The sequence below is a fragment of the Ambystoma mexicanum genome, chromosome 2q (assembly GCF_040938575.1).
Source record: "Ambystoma mexicanum isolate Mex_15411 chromosome 2q, UKY_AmexF1_1, whole genome shotgun sequence".
In the NCBI taxonomy this organism is placed as follows: Eukaryota; Metazoa; Chordata; class Amphibia; order Caudata; family Ambystomatidae; genus Ambystoma; species Ambystoma mexicanum.
The window spans coordinates 757,481,697-757,502,924 of NC_090924.1; the positions used below are offsets into that span (position 1 = coordinate 757,481,697).

Consider the following 21,228-nt stretch of genomic DNA (forward strand, 5'->3'; position numbering starts at 1 on the left):
TTTTCTCTGTTCTTTTCCTCTTCATTATGAAGCGGCGTGCCGGGATGGGAATGACACCGCCGAAGATGCCCGCAGAACAGAAGGAGCGTTGAATGATGGGCAGAAGGGCTGCAAGGTAAGGCTGTTCCTAACGGTGTTCTTGTTCTTGCAAGAGCTGAATGCAGAAGAAAGATGCAGGCCCACTGGAGACCGATCTGAACACGGTGAGTGTCACGCTGCAGGTGCAGAAAACGCAAAGCATGCTTCTCAGCCTGGGTGTGGCTTAAATAGTCTCTGGGTATCCCAGGTGCCTCTGGGCTGAACCACACCCAAAAGACTAGACCGCGCATGCAGTTCTGGGAACCGAAATATGTGGGGGCATCCATCTTGTCCCGAACAATGCATTACAAGTCCAATCACCAATGTTATCCTATGGGAGTGAGTGAGTCTGGTGCCACAAGCACCAAGTCTGACTCCAAGTGAGTCTTTGGAGGGATGGAGAGGCCCTTGAGGGCCATGTAGGTGATCGTGGCCTGGCTCCAGCCTGACATCTTGGAGGGCTGGGGACAAGAGGGGCAGGAATCATGACATTGCCTTGCGGGGATAAAGCCCGACTGATCTGCATCCACCAGGGAGGATAAGTGAGTTGTCAGCCTGTTAGCTAAGACCTTGGTAAAGAGCTTTGCGTCAAGGTTTATCAGGGCAATCGGTCTCACCTGGATGGGTGGAATCTTTATTCGGCTTTGGGAAGAGCACAAGTTTTGCCTCATTCATTGATGGGGTAATATTGCCCCAGGCTTTGAAGGTATTAAACAGATTAGTAAGTCGTGGGGCCAATACGTGTCGGAAAGTCTTGTAGAATGTGTCCGTATACCCGTTCGGGCCCGGTGCTTTATTCTTGGGTAATTGCTTGATAGCCTCAAGCACTTCCTCCACTGAGATATCTTGATCCAGTGCTTGACGGGCTTCCTCAGTGAGCTGCGGCAACTGCACTATCTGGAGATATATTTCTTGATCTTCCTCTTTTGGATTGCTGGTAGTGTACAGGTCCTTGTAGAAGATCCTCATGATCTCGCCCATTCCCTCGTTGGTTGTTGAGGCCCGATGAGTCTACTAATGCCATTATGGATCGTTCTCTGGTCATCTCCCGAAGCTGTCGGGCGAGTAGGCCCTTCCGCCTTGTTAGCAAGAATGTAATACTTTTGTTTCGTCCTCATGAGCGAGAGACCCACCTTCCGAGTATGGAGGAGTTCCAGTTGACCCTGGATATGCTTCATGGCCCGTCTCTTGGCTCTGCTTGGCTACCACCTCCTGTGCATCTCGCAGTTGTGATTCGAGGTCCCTCTCCCACTGAGACAACTGTTTATCTCTTTTGGATTTCATGGCTATCAGCTCTCCCCTCAGAACCGCCTTGAAGGCATCCCATAGCGTATCCTGATGGATCTCCCCCGTGTCGTTTTCATTGAAGTATGTGTCAATCTTCTCTTGGATTTCCCCCTTCAGCAATGTGTCCTGTAAAAGCTCTGAGGGGAATAGCCATGTCCACACTCTACTCTCCCTAGTTTTGAGAGCTAGTGACAATGTTATTGGGGCATGGGCCGAGAGGGCAATGGGTCCCATCGCCACCTCCTTGATTGTGCCTAGTAGGTTCGTGGAGACCCATATATAGTCAATCTTAGATAGCGAGTTGTGAACATGAGAAAAGTGCGTGAAACCCTGCTGTTCCCCCTTCTATGTTGGCCAGGTATCGTGGAGGGAGAGGGAGTCGAATGCGCTCTTCAATGCTTCCGAGGGGGCTTTTGAGCTCTCACAAGTTCTACCTGGCCTGCCCTGAGTGGGGTGCCAGGCCAAATTCAGATCGCCTCCCAGTATAATATCTCCCTTCGCAAATTCTTCAAGTGTACTAAGAAGTTCTTTTACGAATGCCTCCTGGCCCACATTTGGTGCGTAGACCAATGCCAGGGTGATCCTCCTCCCTTCCACCGTGACGTTCAAGATGACGTACCTTCCTTCCTTATCCGTTCTGTGGCCTTGGATCTGTGCCTTCAACGTGTCCCTGATGGCTACCAGAACTCCTGCCCTCTTTCCCTCCGCATTCGATTGAACAATATGATGCATCCCTTTTATCTTCCACTTTTCTTGATATGGGTTTCCTGGTACAGTAGAATGTTCGCTTTCTGCTTCCAAGCTTGCCTGACTAGTTTGGCCCTCTTTGTGGGGGCATTCATACCCCTCACATTCTGCAAGAGGATCGTCACCAGAATCTTATTTGTTGTATTCATGGGATGGCTAATGAGTGAGTTCTTCGTGGTCATTGTTAGGCAGAAACCTGTGCAGTTCCCTCTGGGACCACTGCAAAAGATTTAGGACTACAGGTGTTTGGCAGTAAACCCACTTGGTAGCAGTCTGTACCACACAGATTCACTTGGAAGCTGTGGCTGAGCAGTCAGACTTCCCTCAAGAAGAGTTAGGCAGTATACAGAGTATTCACAATAGGTCAAAAAGAACACAGTACAACAAGCAAACACTGACCAGAGCTTGGTGTAAAAGAGATATAATTATTTATTTAAAACCACATCTAATAAAACACACAGGCACTAATATTAAGCAGTTCAAAAACACAGTCACTAAAAGATATACACTCCCTTAAAAGAATATTAGACAAGTATTAAGTAAAGCCCCACTTATTTTCAGACAGCGGTGAGCGCTTAACGCAGATGGCACTCTAATAATTCGGTTTAAAAGGGAGAGAAAGGCAGAGTATAAATTGAAACAGATCCCAACACTTTCACAAGAACACAGCAAGAGAGGAAGGCAGAATAAAACCGTGAAGTTAGAGTGAGGAAGCTGGATCCACTTCAAGAGGATCAGAACGAAATGTGTCCAAGGTCACACGGTTACAAAGTGCACAAAAGTCTCAAAGTTTCAGAAAGAGTTGGACCAAAAGAAAGGGACCAGTTAGATGGTCAAGGCGGCCAGCCCAGTCCAGAAGGTTAAGGAATTATTATTACCTTGTAGCAATCTTTAGAAAGGGAGGCCTGGCGGACACGGTACCTTAAAGTGGTGAGAATACTCCAGTGGGGGCAGTTGTTCCTGGCAGCGGATGCAAGTCGGTGCTTCGTCCGGGGGAAGAAAAGATCTCGTCGGGGAGGAAGACAGGAGTCCGTTGCACTGCCAGGGAAGAAACCAGCCGCCGAGTTCTCAGTTAAAAAGAGCAGTGCTTTTATTTGCGGTCCAGTGGTAAGTGGCTATCCGGTTGCCAGGGTGCTTGGCACGGGCAATTCTACCACAAGACGTCCTGGGATGCAAGGAAAAGAAGGTAAACTGGTTGTGCCCACCAGTCAGGGGAAGAAGACTCTCCAGCCGGGAGATCTTCTCTGTCGTCGGGAAGTGGTGAGTCGGTTCCGCAGGGCTCCACCGGTGGTGTCGTCGTAACAGGTAGGCTCAGCTTCTCCCTCGTCGGATTCTCAGGTCCTGTGGCGACTTCTAAAGTTCCAGTCCGAAAAGCCCTGCTTTTATGCAGCACACCCCCATTCACTCAGCCTAGCTGTCAATCAAACATGCTAAGTGGTGAGCCTGGGCCAATCACACCAGAGTGCGACTTGAGTTACCAAGGTAACTCAGTCCAGGGTGCCTAAACCCCCTCCCACACCCCCTGTGGTACCCAGACAGAGTGGCACCACTTTTGGAGGCTTCTGTGGAGAAGCCCGCCAAAAAGTGGAACAAAGGGCTCGACTTAGGTTGGAGTCACTGAAGAGAACACAAACGCCATTTTAGAATCGAGTCCTGGCAAAAAATACCAACCGGCGAATTAATATTAAATAAGTAAACCGGCGGTATGTTCGAGGCTATGAGAATTAAATAATTAAAGTTGGTAGCCTCGAACAATGGGAAAATCCCATAGAGATATATTCGCGGTCGAATATAAACAGTAGTATCCACTGCCACCAGTCAAAACTCGATCAGGGGGGACAGAGACGTGCCCCCTCGACTAACAGACCCCGGGGCAATCAAATTGCCCCGACCAATACGTCCACAATATGATGGTTTGTACTGGTTTCTGTTCATGATTTGGGACTAGTAAAGCCAATGGTGACTTTACATGCCCTGGGAGACAGTAGTCCGTCCCAGGGTATGGAGTCTATGGTGGGGTGTCACTATGACACCCCTGTGTCACTGCACGGAGGGTGCTGTGTAACATGCATAGTAAAAACACATGAGACCCTATGGAGTAAAGGACCCCATAGCCCATAAAACACCTTCTCCAGCATGGGGTCTGGCATGGATTCACATGCTCATGAATATTCCCCGTCGTCAGGCTGGGAATCCTCAGTAAAGAAAAAATCAGTATGAGTTTCGTTTCTGATCTGTCTTTCTTAGTAGTAACCAATCACTGATCTCTGGGTCATACTGCCCCCAGCCAATGACTGCCCTCTCCCTAAGCCCCGCCTCTGGCAGCCATCCTCAGATTTTTACCACACGCTCAAGTGTTGGGAGTCCTCGTGTTTTTAGCTCTCAAGTTTTTTACTGCGTTTTCACGTTTTTTCAGGAGAATTTCTCATTTTTTCGGTTTATTCGAGCCTCAAGCTCCACCGTTTCTACTTCCGATAACGGGGACCCGTTTCGGAATTCTTCTACGCCCCTCAAGGGTGAAGTTTTTGTCGAGTTTACACTTCTTGGAGGATTCTGCGGCCTACCTCAAGACATGGCCCAGGGCAAAGGGAGCTCGACGCCCGGATCGAAGCTGTTCAGGAACTGCCCTGGATGCGGATTATATAACGTTTTCAAGGAGGACGAGCATTCGCGATGTCTCTACTGCCTCCATGGGGACAAGACACACGTGGAGAAGTACTGTGCGTTCTGCAAGAACTTTTCGGAACGGACCAAACAAGATCGTCGTTCCCGCCTCGCCACCTGGCTGGAGAAGGGCACAGCAAGTGAGAAGGCGAAGAAGGCGTCTGAGTGGGCTTCTAAGTCCTTTGAGGGCGCCCCGGCGACGGGGGCCCAACAGAAGGCCAAGCACCGCGAGTCCGCAGGCTCCGGGAGCACCGAAAGGTCGGGCTCTTCGGTTGCCAAGCAGGGCGCTACTTCCCCGGCACGTTCGACCACGAGCCAGCACTCTGGGTCGGGGAAGAGGAAGTCTGAGAACCCGGGTAGGCCGCTGGAGCGGACCCGGTCAATCTCGAAGGGGGAGCGAGGCATTGACCCTCCCCCCAAGGCGAAGGCCCAAGACGCACCTAAGGTGGTGAGGGCCTTGATCCACCCGGCTAAGGCCTCTACCGAAGTGGTCTCTGCGACCCCGGCGGAGCCGGCTGAGACTACGCCAACAGAAACGGCCTCTGGGCCCAGAGTATCCCTGCCGCCGTGGAGGGAATCCTCTTTCCAGCCCATCGCTAAGACCCCCGAGAAGCCCCGGCTGAAAAAGAGGGCGGGGGGGCGGTGGCCATTACAGACTCAGAATCAGCCTCTGAGTAGGAACTGGTGGAGACCGAGAAGGGCCTCAACGAAAGGTCCATAGGCCTCAACGAGAGGTTCATAAACCTCAACGAGAGGTTCGAGAAGGTTCGATCCCAGGGGACGGTCCCTACTGATGTTATCGATGATAGCGACGAGGACGACAAACAGGGCCCACTGGAGCGGCCATCCTGTCCGTTGCAGCCATTGCCCGAGCCCCAGGATAGCTCGGTGGCCATTTTGTTGGCAATCCAATCCTTATGTACCGAGATAAGGATGAGATTACCACGTACCCCGACGGAGGAGCCAGAACCAGGCCCGTCGGGAAGCCCTCCGAACAAACAGAGGAGAGTCCACCCCTCTCCGCCCTTCGTGCCTGCGAGACCGGCGGACCCCTCATCCCCCTTGCCGGGAGAGGATACGACGACGGGGACAGACGACGACGGCGGTGATGACACAGCGGACATCCCGTCGTCACCTCCCCCGTGGGCGTCCCCAGCTGACGAGGTTGGCTCTTTCCACGCCATTATAACCAGGGCATCCGAGCTCTTCCAGCTCTGCCCTGAAGAACAGAAAAAGGAGGGGTTTCTGTACCAGCGACGAGAGGCTAAGAGGAAGACGGTCCTTGCTGTGCCTTTACTCAACGACATCTAGGACGAGGGGCTTGCTGTCCTCAAGAACCCTGCCACGACACCTCCCAAGAGGGACAGGTACGAGAAGAAGTACAGAGTCCCCGATGCCGCCCCCTTGTGCCTCAGAGCCCAGCCCACGCCAGACTCGGTCGTCTCGGCAGCGACTAAGAAGAAGGCAGCGGGCGTGGCGGCTTCAACTTCCACCTCCCCGCCGGACAGCGAGGGTAAGAAGTTGGACTCTATGGGACGACGATTAAGGCGGCCAATGCCTTAGCGATCATGGCCCGCTACGACAGAGAGCTCTGGTTCAAGATAGCTCCCCTGCTAGATTTCCTGCCTGATGACAAAAGGGCGGAGGCCCTAGAGATTCTGCAGGAGGGTGAGGTGGCGTCGGATCACGCCATTACAGTGGCAACAGACATTGCCAATACCGGATTTTGCCAACTGGGCAACAGAGTTTGCCTCCGACGACGAGGATGGCTCAAGGCGACAGACTTTCGCCAGGACGTCAAGACCAGAGTGTTGGACATGCCGTTCGACGGCAACAACCTCTTTGGTAAGGCAGTGGATGAGTCTCTACAGGCCATCAAGACCGACTCAGACGGCCCGGGCCGTTGGGGTGCTTCAGCAGCGACAGCCTTTTCGGAGCTCTGGAGGCAGACAGGGTGCCTCCAAAGGATCCAGCGGTGGTTCCTCCACCTACTGCCAGGCGGCCCGCTCCTCTTCCCAGGAGTCCTACAGAGGTTGCGGCAAACAAGGGGGGTTCCTGCGGTCGTCGCCAAGGAGGCCAAGGCGGCAAGACCGCCTCCAAGCAAGACTGACCCGGCCTTGTTGTCGGGCCCCCACCGAAGCACCCCGGTGGAAGGCCGGCTGACGAAGTTCGTCGGTGTGTGGGAGTCCATCTCCACCGACCGTTGGGTGTTGGACACCCTGGCCAACGGGCACTCGCTGGAATTCCAAAAGAAGTGCCCTCGCATTCCTCCCGTGGCCAGGAAGGAAAATCACGTCCCTCAACTGCTCTTGGAGGTAAGGGCGATGCTCAAGAAAGGTGCTTTCGAGCTGGTCCCCAGAAGGCTCCGGGGCTCCAGAGTGTACTCAAGGTACTTTCTCGTCAGGAAGAAGACAGGCGGTTGGCGCCCCATCCTGGACCTGCGCCGCTTAAACAAGTACATCAAGGCACAGAAATTCAGGATGGTCACCCTCCAGCACGTGCTGGGACAGCTGGAGGAAGGCAACTTCCTATCGTCGCTGGACCTGGAAGATGCTTACTTCCACATCCCCATTCTAAGAAGGCACAGGAAGTTCTGCAGGTTCGTGGTTCAAGGACGCCACTACCAATTCAGAGCCCTACCTTTCAGATTAAAGTCGGCACCCAGGGTTTTCACCAAGTGCCTGGCACCAGTGGCGGCGCGGCTGCGCCTGCAGTGGATCCACGTCTACCCCTACCTGGATGACTGGCTAATCTGGGCAAGGTCAAGGGAACTCGCTGTCGATCACACGGCGAGGACCGCCCGGTTGCTCACGGAGCTGGGGTTCTCCATCAACTACCCCAAATCCCACCTGGTTCCGTCGCAAGTGGCACTGTTTTTGGGGGCGAAGCTCGATACAGTGGAGCGATTGGCCTCCCCTTCAGAGGAGAGGACCAATACCATCCTGGGCAAGGTACGGCGACTGTTAGCCACCGACGTGGCCAGGGTGAGGTCCATCAAGTCCCTTGTCGGGATGATGTCCTCATGCATCTACCTTGTACCCCTTTGCAGACTTCGGATGCGTCCGCTGCAGGAGTTCCTCGACGCTCGCTGGTTTCAGGCGGGGGGCTGCTTCGAGGACAGGATCCCCCTCGACGAGGAGTTCCGTCGTGCGATCCTATGGTGGGGCACCCGGGCACACCTCACGACGGGCATGGACTTTTAAACCCTGGCGTTTCAGGAGACGGTGACTACGGACGCCTCTCTGGAGGGTTGGGGGCCCACACCGGAGATCTCCATGCAAGAGGCCTTTGGCTCCCGGAGGAGAGATCTCTTCACATCAACATCTTGGATCTCCGTGCAGTGTTTTGGGCGCTCAAGTCGTTCCTCCCGTCCCTCAAGGACAAAGAGGACCTTCACCGACAACACCACCACGATGTTCTACATACGGAAGCAGGGGGGCACCAGATCCCCAGCCCTATCCATGGAGGCCCAGGATCTGTGGCACTGGGCCATCGCCCAGGGGATGTTTCTGGTTCCCTTCCACCTGGCAGGAATAAAAAACACCATTGCCGACTCACTCAGCAGGGAGCTACGCTCGTGCCACGAGTGGGAACTGCGCCAGGATCAAGTGGATCGACTCTTCCAACGATGGGGCAAACCCCATATCGACTTGTTCACGAAGGCGACAAACTCCAAGTGCCAGAGGTTCGCCAGCAGGTTCCCCCAGCTGAGGAGCATGGGCGATGCTTTCTCGTTCCCTTGGGACGGCCTGTTTCTATACGCGTTCCCTCCATTGCCGTTGCTGCTCCGCCTCATCAACCAGCTCAAGAAGTCCAGGTGCAGGATGATCCTCGTCGCACCGGCATGGCCGAGGCAGATCTGGTTCCCGGACCTTCTGGACTTGTCAACGTCCCCACCAGTCAGGCTGCCAGTGGACGCGGATCTTCTTTCCAGGGAAGGAGGCGCCATTCTACACCATGACCCACAGTCGCTGAACTTGCAGGCCTGGCTCCTGCAGCACTAGAGTTTGGAGGGTACGATATCCCGGCTGATTGCAGAGAGGTTCTTGCAAAGGCCAGGGCGTCCTCAACTCTCAAGTGTTACGGTCATAAATGGAAGAGGTTCTCTGTCTGGTGCCGTGCACAGAAGATTAACCCTCTGCGGATTACGGCCCCTCAAGTGCTGCCGTACTTACTGTCGCTGGCCAAAGCTGGACTGGCTTAAGCCTCTATAAAAATACATCTGGCTGCCATCTCCCGATATACCAGGACTACGGGACGGGCGTCCTTGTGGTCTCATCGCCTGGTAAAGGAATTTATGAAGGGACTATTCCGATCATTCCCGCCGGTGAAGGCCCCTGCCCCGGCGTGGGAACTTAATGTGGTGCTGACCAGGCTCATGGGGGCCCCATTAGAGCCTATGCATTCGGCGCCTTTGAAGTTCCTGTCATGGAAGACAGCGTTCCTCGTGGCCATCACCTCTGCACGACGAGTGGGAGAGATTCAGGCCCTATCTTGCAAGACTCCATACTTGACTTTTATGACACGAGGGTAGAGCTGAGGACGCACCCCTCCTTCATGCCCAAGGTGCCGTCGGACTTCCACCTTAACGAGCCCTTGGTGTTACCAGTTTTCTTTCCATCGCCTTCGACGCCGGCCGAGAGGACTTTGCACTCGCTGGATGTAGCTAGAGCGCTGAAGTTCTACGTGGACCGCACGTAGAGTTTACGGAAGACGTCACAACTGTTTGTGAACTTTGGGACTGTGAATCAAGGGAAGGCTCTCTCGAAGACTTCCATTTCCAGATGGCTCTCCGGCTGCATTATGCATTGTCAACGGTTGGCAAACTGACCGCTGCCCGGCCGTCCGAGAGCCCATTCGACCAGAGCGATCGCTGCTAACACAGCGTTCCTGTCTGGTGTGCCCCTGCTGGACATCTAAAGGGCTGCTACGTGGAGGTCGACGTACACCTTCACAAGATTCTACTGCGTCGATCGGGACTCCAGGGAGGAGTCCAGGGTCGGCCAAGCAGTGCTGCGCAACCTGTTCGCTTAAGGTGAGCCTGGTGAGGAGGTAAGAGATGCTTAATGTTGAGTTGTTGTATTGCTTAATGTTGAGCCTGTTGCCACCTCCCGTGGCTGTGCATGTGTATACTGCTATGTATTCTTTTATTCATGAGCCTGTGAATCCATGCCACACCCCATGCTGGAGAAGGAACAAGTTACTTACCTGTAACTGTTGTTCTCCAGCATGGGTCTGGCATGGATTCACATGCAAACCCTCCCACCTACCCCTCTGCGGCTCTTCACTTGGTCATACTGCCACTTGGCGTGCTACCAAATCTGAGGATGGCTGCCAGAGGCTGGGCTTAGGGAGAGGGCAGTCATTGGCTGAGGGCAGTATGACCCAGAGATCAGTGATTGGTTACTACTAAGAAAGACAGATCAGAAACGAAACTGATACTGATTTTTTCTTTACCGAGGATTCCCAGCCTGACGACGGGGAATATTCATGAGCATGTGATTCCATGCCAGACCCATGCTGGAGAACAACAGTTACAGGTAAGTAACTTGTTCCTTAACAGTCAAAGGAACCCCTCAAATCATGTCCAAGAGTGTGAAGAAAAGAGTCTCGTCTCACTCTTGGCAGGAGAAAAAAACAAACTCCAGAAATCCAGAAAAGCTGCTGGGGGACTCACTAGTTTAGGAAATTCAGCCTAAACGGAGAATTCTCCCTAACAGTCGTCCCGCGTTCCCGTTGGACTCTGAATGTCGTCTGTAAAGGTCGTCTAGCCGTCTCAACTCCAGAAGTTCAATAACTCCCTTTTTCCCTCCCCCCTCAAAAGAGCCCTGGAGGTCAGAGACAGGTTGCTACGTGCCCTAAGACGAAGTGTCCAGAGCCCCCGGCTCGTGTTTCCCCTCCTAAACATATCGTGGGGAGTCCTAAACCCCACTGGAGATTCCATTGGTGTTCTTCCGCTGCTCAGCCGCTAATAGACCCTTGGGCGAATCATTTACTTCCTTCTCTTCCCATTGGTGTAACCTGCAGCGGCCCTTAACGTATATTAAAGTCTTGACTGGCGTTGATGCGCCCAGTGATTGGTTTGGCGTTCTTGTCTCTACTTCTCCTGTGGACCGTCTCCCACCCCTCCCATTGGTTTGGCCCCCTGAGCCTCCTCTGTGGTTTGGGGTGAACATCTTCTCCTCCACTCGATATGCCCAGTAGCCTTTCCCCTTCTTCGCAGGAGGTGATCCTGTGTTGGGACCCCTCCCAAGTGAACAGGAGGCCAAACGGGAAAGTCCATTTGTATTTCACCTGGGCCGTCGACAGGTGGCGAACAACCGGCCCCATCAGTCGTCTTTTGATAAGGGTGGAATGAGCTAAATCCTGGAATAGTTGCACCTCCTGACCGTTCACTCTTATTGGGGGGGGATTGTCTTGCTTTTCTCAGTATCAGTTCTTTCTGGGCATAGGAAGTTATGGCCACCAGTACGTCTCTAGGCCTCCTTCCCGGCTCGGCCCCTCTCTTTGGCCCCACTCTATGGATGCGGTCAATTCCTATCACCAGGCCTTCCTCATCGGTCAGGATTTCAGCAAACAGTTGCGTCACCGTCGACTTCAGATCTGGGTCGCTTACAGTTTCCGGCAAGTTTTTGATTCTCACATTGGACCTCCTTGATCTTTTTTCCAGGTCCTCACACTGCTGTTCAAGATAATTGGCTGTCTGGGCTACCCAATCAAATGCCTCTTATGATTTCATGGAGTCATCCTCCAGTTGCTGGAGTTTTCTTTCCATTGAGTCGGTTCTCTCACCCAACTTGGTCACATCATGTCTGATTTCTAGGATTGATTGAGCCATCTCGCCCCTCAGAAGTTTAAATTGCTCCTGGACGGAGTTAAGTAGCTGTGATTGGAGTTCCAAGTGGGGGGAAATCTTCCTGGGAGGGGAGTAGGGTCGTCTTGCGTCCCCCAGAGCTGCTTCAGACTCCTGCCCTGGTTTCTCTGCGGGGGGCGAGTGCGCCGCTGCCTTCGCCCGTGACTTGGGACATTTATATGCTGTGTTGGCACTGCTGGAAACCCCCTGCGAGGGGTTCTGCGGGTCGGCTCCAGATGTTCGAGGAGAGTCCCCGGTTGTCGTATTGGAGTTGGCGCGCTTGTGTTGTGTTTCGGAACTGTCTTCGAAGCATGGATCCGATCATCAGGCAGCGACCACGCCACAGGTTTCGCCGCACCAGCAGATGGCTGAGGGAAGGGGGGCCGCGGGACAACATCCCTCCGGGGGCCCCCAGGTGTAATCCCCAAGCCGACTGACTGCCCCGCGGTCCTCCTCTCTTCTCTTTAGTCTGCCGTGTGTGTGCTGCTCGGGGAGGGAGAACCGGCCCGGAACCGCACCGGTCCACCAGTGCGGTCATTGTGATGCGGGGCGCTCTGTAATGGAGGTTGGTGACCGGGTGCCCTCCGAATTAGCCCACGGGCTGGCCTTCCCTGCGGGCTCCCGCTCCAGTCCTGTTGCGCCCAGAGATTGCAGGCGGTCGGCAGGGGGCCCACTTTTTCCCCCGTGTTTCCTATTTGCCGTTAATGAGGTTCCGGTTGTCAGCTGGTCACTCCGTGGGATCGCTCGTAAGCGCCCGAGGGGCCCCGGAGCTGCTGGGGGAGGGGCAGTCAACCCAAACACGGGTCGATTCCTTACCCGGGGAGCCCACCCCCTCCTCCCACTTCTGTGCCCGCTTACGTGGTCCTCGAGCCGCCGCCGCCCGCCAGCTCCACTCCTCTTCCCGGGGCAGGTGCGGTGTTGCAGCAGGTGCACCACCCACTCCGGCGGGGGGCGCGCTGCCACTTGCTCGCCAGATCCTCTTCCCTGCGGGTACAGGCTGACTCTCACCACAGGGTCTTCGGTGGGTGGGGGGGGATCCGCCTTCCCCATCCCCGGTACTATGTCTGTCCTCGCTGCGGTGGCCTCCCCTCCAGACGGGCGCCGCGTATTAAGCGGGCTTGATGCTCGATCCCCCGCGGGCGGTGGATCCGCTCCGCTGTCCGCACTTGGGCGCTTTGATGGAGCCCGCTGTGGTGGCCTCTCCCTCAGGCGGGGCCCGTCTGCATTGTCTACGGGGCGCTCGGTCCTCGGCGGGCGGGGAAACCAACTCCCGTTGCGACGCCTTGTATGCTGCTGGTGAGGCTCGCGGCTCTGCCGGCGCTCGCATTCAGCACTTCGCTGCATTTTTCCCTTCACTCCCGTTCTTGTAGGGAGTATATTTCTTTAGTGTCCACTTCGGAATCGCCCAGTACGCTTTCTTGATGAGCTAATTGTCTCGTCCCTAGGAGGAGAGACGGGTGGACGTGTCCTCACTCTACGGCCGCCGACTTGGAATCCCCACTGATGCCATTTTTAATATAAATAGCAGTTTTGATAAAATTCTTCCAGTTATTTACTGTGTACTAGATTGGTAATGGATAATGAGTACGAAAAGGTGTAGGAGGTGTGCAAGGGAAATTTTGAATTTGAAAGTTCCTAGATCAGTAAAAAATGCATTTCGGAACTGTCTTCGAAGCATGGATCCGATCACGAAGTGCAGACGCCTTCGCGAACACGTCACCATGCCACGCGCAAGCGTATGGTCACGTGGCACTGTTCGGAAGGTCTGCGATTAAGTCAGACGTTCCCGGACATCTACGGATGCAAAATTATTTAAAAAAGTGTATAGATGTGTTAGAAATGATGCTACAAGGTCCCAAAGCCCTGTTAAAAACCCCAGGAGAGTAAGGGCTACCATGGCGACAGACCAGTGCTCATACTTGGCAAACTTTTTTTCTGTAATTTACAAAGGTTAAGCACTGAAACATGCAGAATTTGGCTTCCTCTCACAGTCACGAGGGACCCAGCCACAAAATGGTTAATGTGGAGATTGGATTCCAAGTGTACCTCATGTCGGTCAAGGGTCTCCACATATTCTGATGACCGGAAGGACGCAGCGTTATTGCACTGCATAATCCAGGAACAGAAGGATTAGGACTATTCAGCCACTTGCCAAATCCAGTAGACATTGATTGGGGCAAAAAGGAGTCCAGCTCTGGCATGTCAAGGTACTAAAAAACCGTAGCTGAACTCAAAAAATATTTCAAGAACAAAACCAGCATAGTTTTGAAAATATGCAATGTCTTCTCCTAGGTGCACCTTGGAGGAGAGAGCATAAACCATTCTATTTCCACGCCGAGGGACGTGCACATTTTAAGGCTTGCCTTCAAGCAACATGTGAATTCAATTACCGTAGAGAAATACCCAGGTGATGTGCTTATGATGTACACATCAGACCACAAAATCCAACAGGAGTTATGACAGGCAAAGAATGCCTGCTTTTCAGAAGGTGTAAACAGATCCAGGTGGGACATTTGTGATGTCATCTTTGATGTCATGGGTGTTAGTCTTAGCAGTGCATGGTTGTGGTGCGAGTTATGTTTGCTTAGCTTATCATAACTGGCGAATTTCTGGGGTTTTTCGGGTTTACCTGTAACCATAACCTCCCTGTAACAATGTTTTTCCATTGAATTTCATAGGTTTTTATTAGTGCAACTTAACCATAACGTCCTTTCTGACTACGTTTTTTAATTGAATATATATATATATATATATATATATGTATATTGATGGAACTAGTACTAATGAACCGTTTGCGTGCACATTTGTTAGTCCCAGAATCTAGATGCCCTTAAAATGCCAAGCATGCCATTTAACGCAGGAGCGACCACTGGCAGTCTCCTGCCCCCGCACGCTATAATGGACTAATGGCGAAAACACCTGTCGACGTCCTCAGAACTTTTATAACACAAAAAGTAGCAGGTGATTACAACTTGTCGATAGCTTCATATATTTATAGCATCAATCTATCTAACCCTCCAGTTTGTATCACTCTAAACCCTGTTAATTTATTTTCTTTATAAGCTCTAATGTCTCGCTCAGGAGTTAAGATATGGGCGTAGTGGTAGAGGCAAACTTATCCTTTCTGATTCTGTTCACCCTCACTCTGTTGTTTGGTTTTTTGAGTATTGAATTCTGTGTCCACCCTTAAGTGGTAACGTGTATATTGTGCTACACAAATGGAACTTGTTTCTTTTAATTTCTTCCTTTGTTCTGCAAACAGAGACACTTTAAAATGCACGGTATGCCATGCTCTTATTTTAGTATAAAAAGAGATCACCGGGTGGTGTCTCAAAAGGCACAATTGTACTTCATTTGTTTCTAAGTGGTACAGGGTCTTTTCACAACACATTTGCTACCCTGTTGGGCAGGAAATGAAAAAAATGCTAAACAGAGAGCATGTTCTTTCTCTGCAATATGGCCCTGCCCATTATTTCTTCTCTGCTGCAGGGGTTCTATCTTGGCACAGAATTCAATACTCAAAAAACGGAGTGAGGGTGAACAGAATCAGAAAGGATAAGTTTTCCTCTACCACTACGCCCATATCTGAACTACTGAGCGAGACATTGGAGCTCATAAAGAAATATTATAAGAGGGTTTAGAGTGATACAATCGGGAGGGTTAGGTAGTCTTCTGCCCCCTCTAGGTGCTGTTTCTCGGGCTGGGTTTTGTACTAACAGGAGCTTCTTACAGAAGCGAGCACAGGTCATGGTCGCCTGGGGTTTGGCATGAAAGATGCGGCTGGCTGATGACACCCCCGTCAGACACGCAGTTTATTACCTGAGGTTTAAAAATGTGCTGTTAAGCAAACTCTAAACAGGTTTTTGTCACGACCGGGACCTTGCTCCTGCAAACGCCTGGATTGTTGAGAGCTGCCATTTAAGATGTACAGTTAGATACTCCCCAAAATCTGAGAATACATGTCCCAAACTTCAAGGTTCGGTGGCTAAACCGTCAGGACCAAGTTGAACCAGAGGGAGGTGGCTTGTGCCAAAAGCAAATAAACCCGACCATTAATGACTCTTAGGGCTGAGAAAGAACTGTCCTCAATCGCACTCAGATGAAGCCTTAAGCAAATAAACACTCGTCCTGGCCCAGATGGCGGACCTTACACATCACAGCTGGTACCTGTCAGGAGAGCGAGGCCTGGAGAGTTCCCAACGAGCATGTGCCCGCCTCTGGAAGGATGGGATGGGAGGGCTGAGGAGGGGTCAGTCACACCCTCCATGGGCAGTGGGGCAGAGTCAGCTGCATGCCAGGCTTACCTGGGAGAGAGTCGGGCTCTAAAGCTGGGTAGGTTTTACCTGAACCTTACTCCAACAGCACTCCGGACACGGCATGCAACGAAGCACGAAAGAACATCTGCCCCGTTGGCAGAAAGCAACAGAAAGATTGCCGTCAGAGCCCCGCATTCACAAGACAGACCAAGCCACAGTCCAGATAGCCTCCCCTGCTGGGTTTACCGTAAACTCGTAAACAGCTTACGAGTTACCTGATTACAGAAACCAGAATTACACTTCACTTTAAGTCAATCACATTCCTTAGGTACGTAGATAGACGTAGTAGCTGAGGAGGTCAACTCGAGTCGCCATCAGAGTCTCACTCTGTCTCTCTCCCTCGATCAGCACGAGCACGCGATGCTGCCTGTCTTCGCCTTCGTTCTGGAAAAGCTCAGGCTGAGGCTCAGGCTGCGCAGCAGTGCACTGCGCAGGGGCACATGCAGTTTGTTCCCCAACCTGGGCACGTTCCAAATGCGCAGGCGCGGGGCACGCATGAGTGAGCAGCAGAAGTACTTAGTTATAACTTGTACTTTTGCTGTTGGACACGCTCCTGTATCAAGTGGACGATCTGTACGCTCTGTGCCTGAAGATAGTCTATCTGTTCTCCCTTGTACCCACCCCTTGCACTGGTATTCACTGCAGAATAGCAGTCAGACCTACTTGCAGTATCTCAGACTGTTTAATGTATTTTACACACTTACTCTGCCTGTGCAGACTATTATCGTCTCAGAATTTCAAGGGCTCTGAGCGACTGTTGTTTTTTCCCCCATGTTCCCACCCTCCTTGAGCGCTTTGAAACACTTGCCTGTGTATAGGCACTTTATAAATGAACAATACCATACCAAGTAAAACAGGAATTTGCGTCCCATTCTGCTCGCAAATCCCCATTCGTCAAACTGTGATTTGCGGGCAGAATGGCACACATATCCCCATTTTACACTCAAATAATTCCATGAATCAGGGAGTTCATTGTGTTAACTAGCACACTAACAGTGATTTTAATTACAATCTGCTGGTGCAATGTTTAAAACTGCTGTAATTTGTTGGTGTCATAGGATTGTTGAATGCCATTCATTGACACCCGCCATTTGCCCCATTTTTGCCAGTGTAGTAATGGCACACTCAAGTGCATATATGTAACTAATCAAAGGAGCATCCAGGTTTTCTTTCCGGTGGAACATACTCTGAGAGGCACATGCATGGCTTTCTGCAACATGCAAACTTCATTTATATTAAAGTTATTCACCATTACATTTAATTCAACCACAGGGGCAGAACAGTGCTGTAAAAAGAGAGTTATAATATCATTCCAAATTCATATGCAGTTAAGTTAACCTGGCCCTAAAATATATTTGAGCAAAAATATATTACAAACAGCAAAATAACGAAATATTATTACCCCTGGGAAGAACAAAACACACCATGTCTAAAAAGAAAATGCAATTCTCAAAAATAACATTTAAACCCCTGATGAAAGGACATCAGGCTGTTGGATAAACCGAGTTCCAAATGCGCAGGCGCAGGCGCAGGGCATGCATGTGTGAGCAGCAGAAGTACTTAGTTATAACTTGTACTTTTGCTGTTTTGCACGCACGCTGACAGCTGCAGCCTGCAGACAGTGCAAGCTGCCTGCAGACGTATTTTTACACGCTGCAGGCCTGCTGCAGAGACACGATTTTGAGGGAGGGGGGGTAAATGCCATTATATCCCTTGCACTTAAAATTGTGGGGGGGATTTGTCCCCCCTGTCCCCCAATGTCCTACGCCCATGGGTGAGATGATATCTTGATATGATTTCCTTCCTGGGGACATGAGCTCAAGGTAGGCAGGGCCCAATTTTAACTCCCTGGCACCGGCCACCGACTGGTCCCTTGCTCTGTGGGCCATGTGTAACCTTTGCTCTTTCCTTATACCAGGCAGTTGATTTTAGAGGTTTTCACATAAATTGCCTCCCCCTATTTCATAGAGAGACTTTTTTACGTTTCAAACCCAGTCTAAAGACTTCCCTCCATCCTTGGACATCACATGACACGGGGAGTCTATATTTTTCACCAGCCCTTCTTAGTGCCACAATCTTAACCAAAAAAGGGCTAATGGATGCTAGGGAAGCCACTGGATTTACATCGATCTCTAAAAATAACCATGCTGGGGGAGTGCTCTTGGGGAGTAAAACCATTGGAGTTACATGTTTCAATGTTTTGTTCTCCTCCACATCTTTTTCTCCTCCACATCTTTTGGCATATAGTTTTTATCACCTTGTTCCAAAGAAGATGGCCAGTTGTTTGTTGGGCTTGCTCGCTCTAGAAAAGGCCACACCATTTCAAAACAGACAAGCTCTAGTGTGATTGTCAGTGTGCATCAAAATTTGCTTCGGGCTGGCACACAAGAACATCCCTAAAGGCACTGAGGCACAGATGACAATGGATTCAGGAGGCTACTTTTTTTCCTGCCTTTATGGGCATCTGCCAAGATTGCCATCTTCTTGGACTTTTTGACTGGACTGCTTTTGGACCATTTTCTAAGCTGTGGTATTGGTGTCTGGTAATTTGCCCTCCATCCTGACTCATAGTACTGTTTTGGGAGTGTTTGAAAAGTTGAGTAAGCAGCAGGAATGACTGCAGTAGATAAATAAATTACTTAAATTCAGTTTTTATTTTTTTTATTGCTACAGTCTTCCTCCCACAGACTCCTCACCACCCTCCTAATTACACCTTTGCTATTTGGAATACTATAATTGCTCTCTACCTGGCTGTGATATTTGCAAGGCACTACCTCTGTTCCGGGATTGAATTATGGCGGCATATGCATTTCCTTATATGCACCAGATATGCCCCACTCTCAGCACCGCTCGTGTCCATGATGTTGTGACAGAGTGTACAATGGGGACATACTGTTGATCACTTTTGTTAGTGAAAACATTTCCAGATCCAGTCTATTCATCAAGCTATGTGGAAATAATGTTGCTTTCTTCAGAAAGTGCTTTACCTAAATTAAGTAATGTATTTACATTAATGCTTTTTTAGAAAGCCTTGTTATATTTCATGATCATGTTGATTTCTATGGTAATGTAGTTCTCAGCCTTTCAGAATTCCTGTCTTTTTTTTTTTATCAACAGTTTTTTCTCAAAAGATATAATTTGCCGGTGTGTTCCACAAACACTGAATATCAAGTTTCTGCCTTTGGATTCGAATCATTACATCGTTGGGACTGATATTGTGAGTTCATTATGTCATTTACTATTCACTACAGCATTTATCAAATGTATTCAATATCTTGCAGAACATTTACAATAGATAATCTTATATTAAGATTATTTGCTCTCTTTACAGGATCCCACATTAGCTCACTGCCCTAAAACCAGAAACCACACATAGCACATGTAGCATGACAGGAACTGTCAAATTTCACTGTGGCATATTTGGTATGCACTAGTTAAAATGGCCTACATTTGATCGTTATACATTTGGTTGACTCATTTTGTGCGAGTTGATCAAATACATATACATATGTTTGGGTTTAAGGGTGTTTAGGGGTGGAGAGAGGTGATCTGGGGAAGGCAGCTTGCTTGTTTTAACTTCTGGCGGGCAATGTTGCGCCACTCAAATGGCACAAATTTAAGGCTGTAGAACTAATTATATTCTCATTTTTGAATGTTATTTTGGGGTTTTCTTGAGTGCAAACCTAGTTCAGGAAGCATTGAATCTCAGTAAATCCATTGGAGTTCCAGACACACCTTAGATGATTACATGGGGGAACACCCCTTATAACATAGCATTTCAGTACTGGCATACCATTTAGGGAAGCAGGGAAAGAACAGTTGAAGTGGACTATTTAGACAGTGCTGAAAGGTGAAAGAAGGGTGAGGGGGATGAGCCGTAGAGTGTGGTTTGATCACTTACCCGGACCTGATATTTCCGGTTGCCCAAAGAAGAATGTTGGTATGTTCATGTACACTTTGACACAATGATGTAGTTAACAAACAGTCAAAACCCACCTACAGTCTGTGCCAACTGACAGCAAATCTACTTGCTCTTCTGTTGCCCTGTGTTTTGGAAAGATCAGTAGTGGTGAGGAGTACATCAACCCCTGCCAAAACCTGCCTCTCTTTAATCTGTCACAGCAATGCTCAGACATCAGACAAGTCAGTTTGTGAGCAGTGACGCTGTTTTGTTTTTGTGCTGCCAGCGCTTCTGGGCAATGACGCAGGGCCGCCCAAGTCGAGGCAGTGTAAATGATGTTACCATTCGGCAGGCTAGGAGAGGGGCAGCTCCCGCCCCCCCGCCTGCTCCTCTCCCCCACAATCGCAGAGACACGCTGTCTCTGTCACACAATACCAAGGAAGGGTGAGGTGCGAACATGCGCCTCGCCCTTCCTCCAAACAACAAGGTGCTAAGCACCGACCGAAAACCAACCAGTACGCAGGGCCCAGGTTCAAAGACCTGCCCCTCCTCAGGGGGCCAGACATGTCGGCTATCCGGCCGGGGGCTGGCGCACAGCCCCCACTACTATACACATCAAAGACCCAGGGCTTCCCTGGGTCTTATAAATAAGAGCGAATGCTCTAAGAAGACACAATCTGTTTGTGGACCCTGAACGGGGAACCAAACTGACAGGAGGTTCGGTGTTCACTCAGCGTCTTCCACACTTTGCTTCCTTAGCAATCTTTAAAAGTTCACTGCTTACGCAGTGTCTTTTCTCCCCCCTTTGAACATTGTCCTGTTCAGAAACTCTCAACTACAGGCGAGCAGTGAGAAACCGCGCTGAACCAGAGGACACCCCGGGGAGAACGAGGATCCAAGGCCGGCACAAGCAAGTGGGGAGGAAAAACAGACAAAGCGCACAGACGCAGACATCTGTGTCTTTTTCAGCTTTGCAGACCTAAAAGACATGGGTCCCAAGCGAAAATCACAGTAACCTCCAGCACCGACACAGAAACTGAAATCACCCCACTTGTTGCAGCCATGGAAGCAGCGGAGCACTACGGCTGGCCCTGGGTCTGAGAAAATATGTACGGCTTACCAAAAGAAGGGGTCCCCATACCAACCAGGCATGAGGACGAGACGACACCGGCAAAGAAAAGGAAGTCTGCAGAAGGCATGGGAAAAGGTAACAAAAAACTGTCTAAATTGTATGAGAACATGAGTGAGATGCAGCAATTATTGCTAGAAATTAGGTGAAAACAAACACCTCCCACAGCCGAGTCCAGGCAGGCAGACCCCACCTCACCACTAGTACCAGACATCACAGTTACCACCCTCCCACCAACAACAGCTGCAGCACC

General features: G+C 50.8%; 1 protein-coding gene across 3 annotated transcripts in view; it reads left to right on the forward strand.

Moving 5' to 3' along the window:
* The window catches only part of DYNC2I1 (dynein 2 intermediate chain 1), a 2,286,904-nt gene that overhangs the window by 2,085,543 nt on the left and 180,133 nt on the right, over positions 1-21,228 (forward strand). For all 3 annotated transcript variants that reach the window (XM_069647988.1, XM_069647989.1, XM_069647990.1), the window contains one exon: positions 19,063-19,162. In XM_069647988.1, the coding sequence (XP_069504089.1) occupies positions 19,063-19,162 (100 nt within the window). The remainder of the gene's footprint in view (positions 1-19,062; positions 19,163-21,228) is intronic.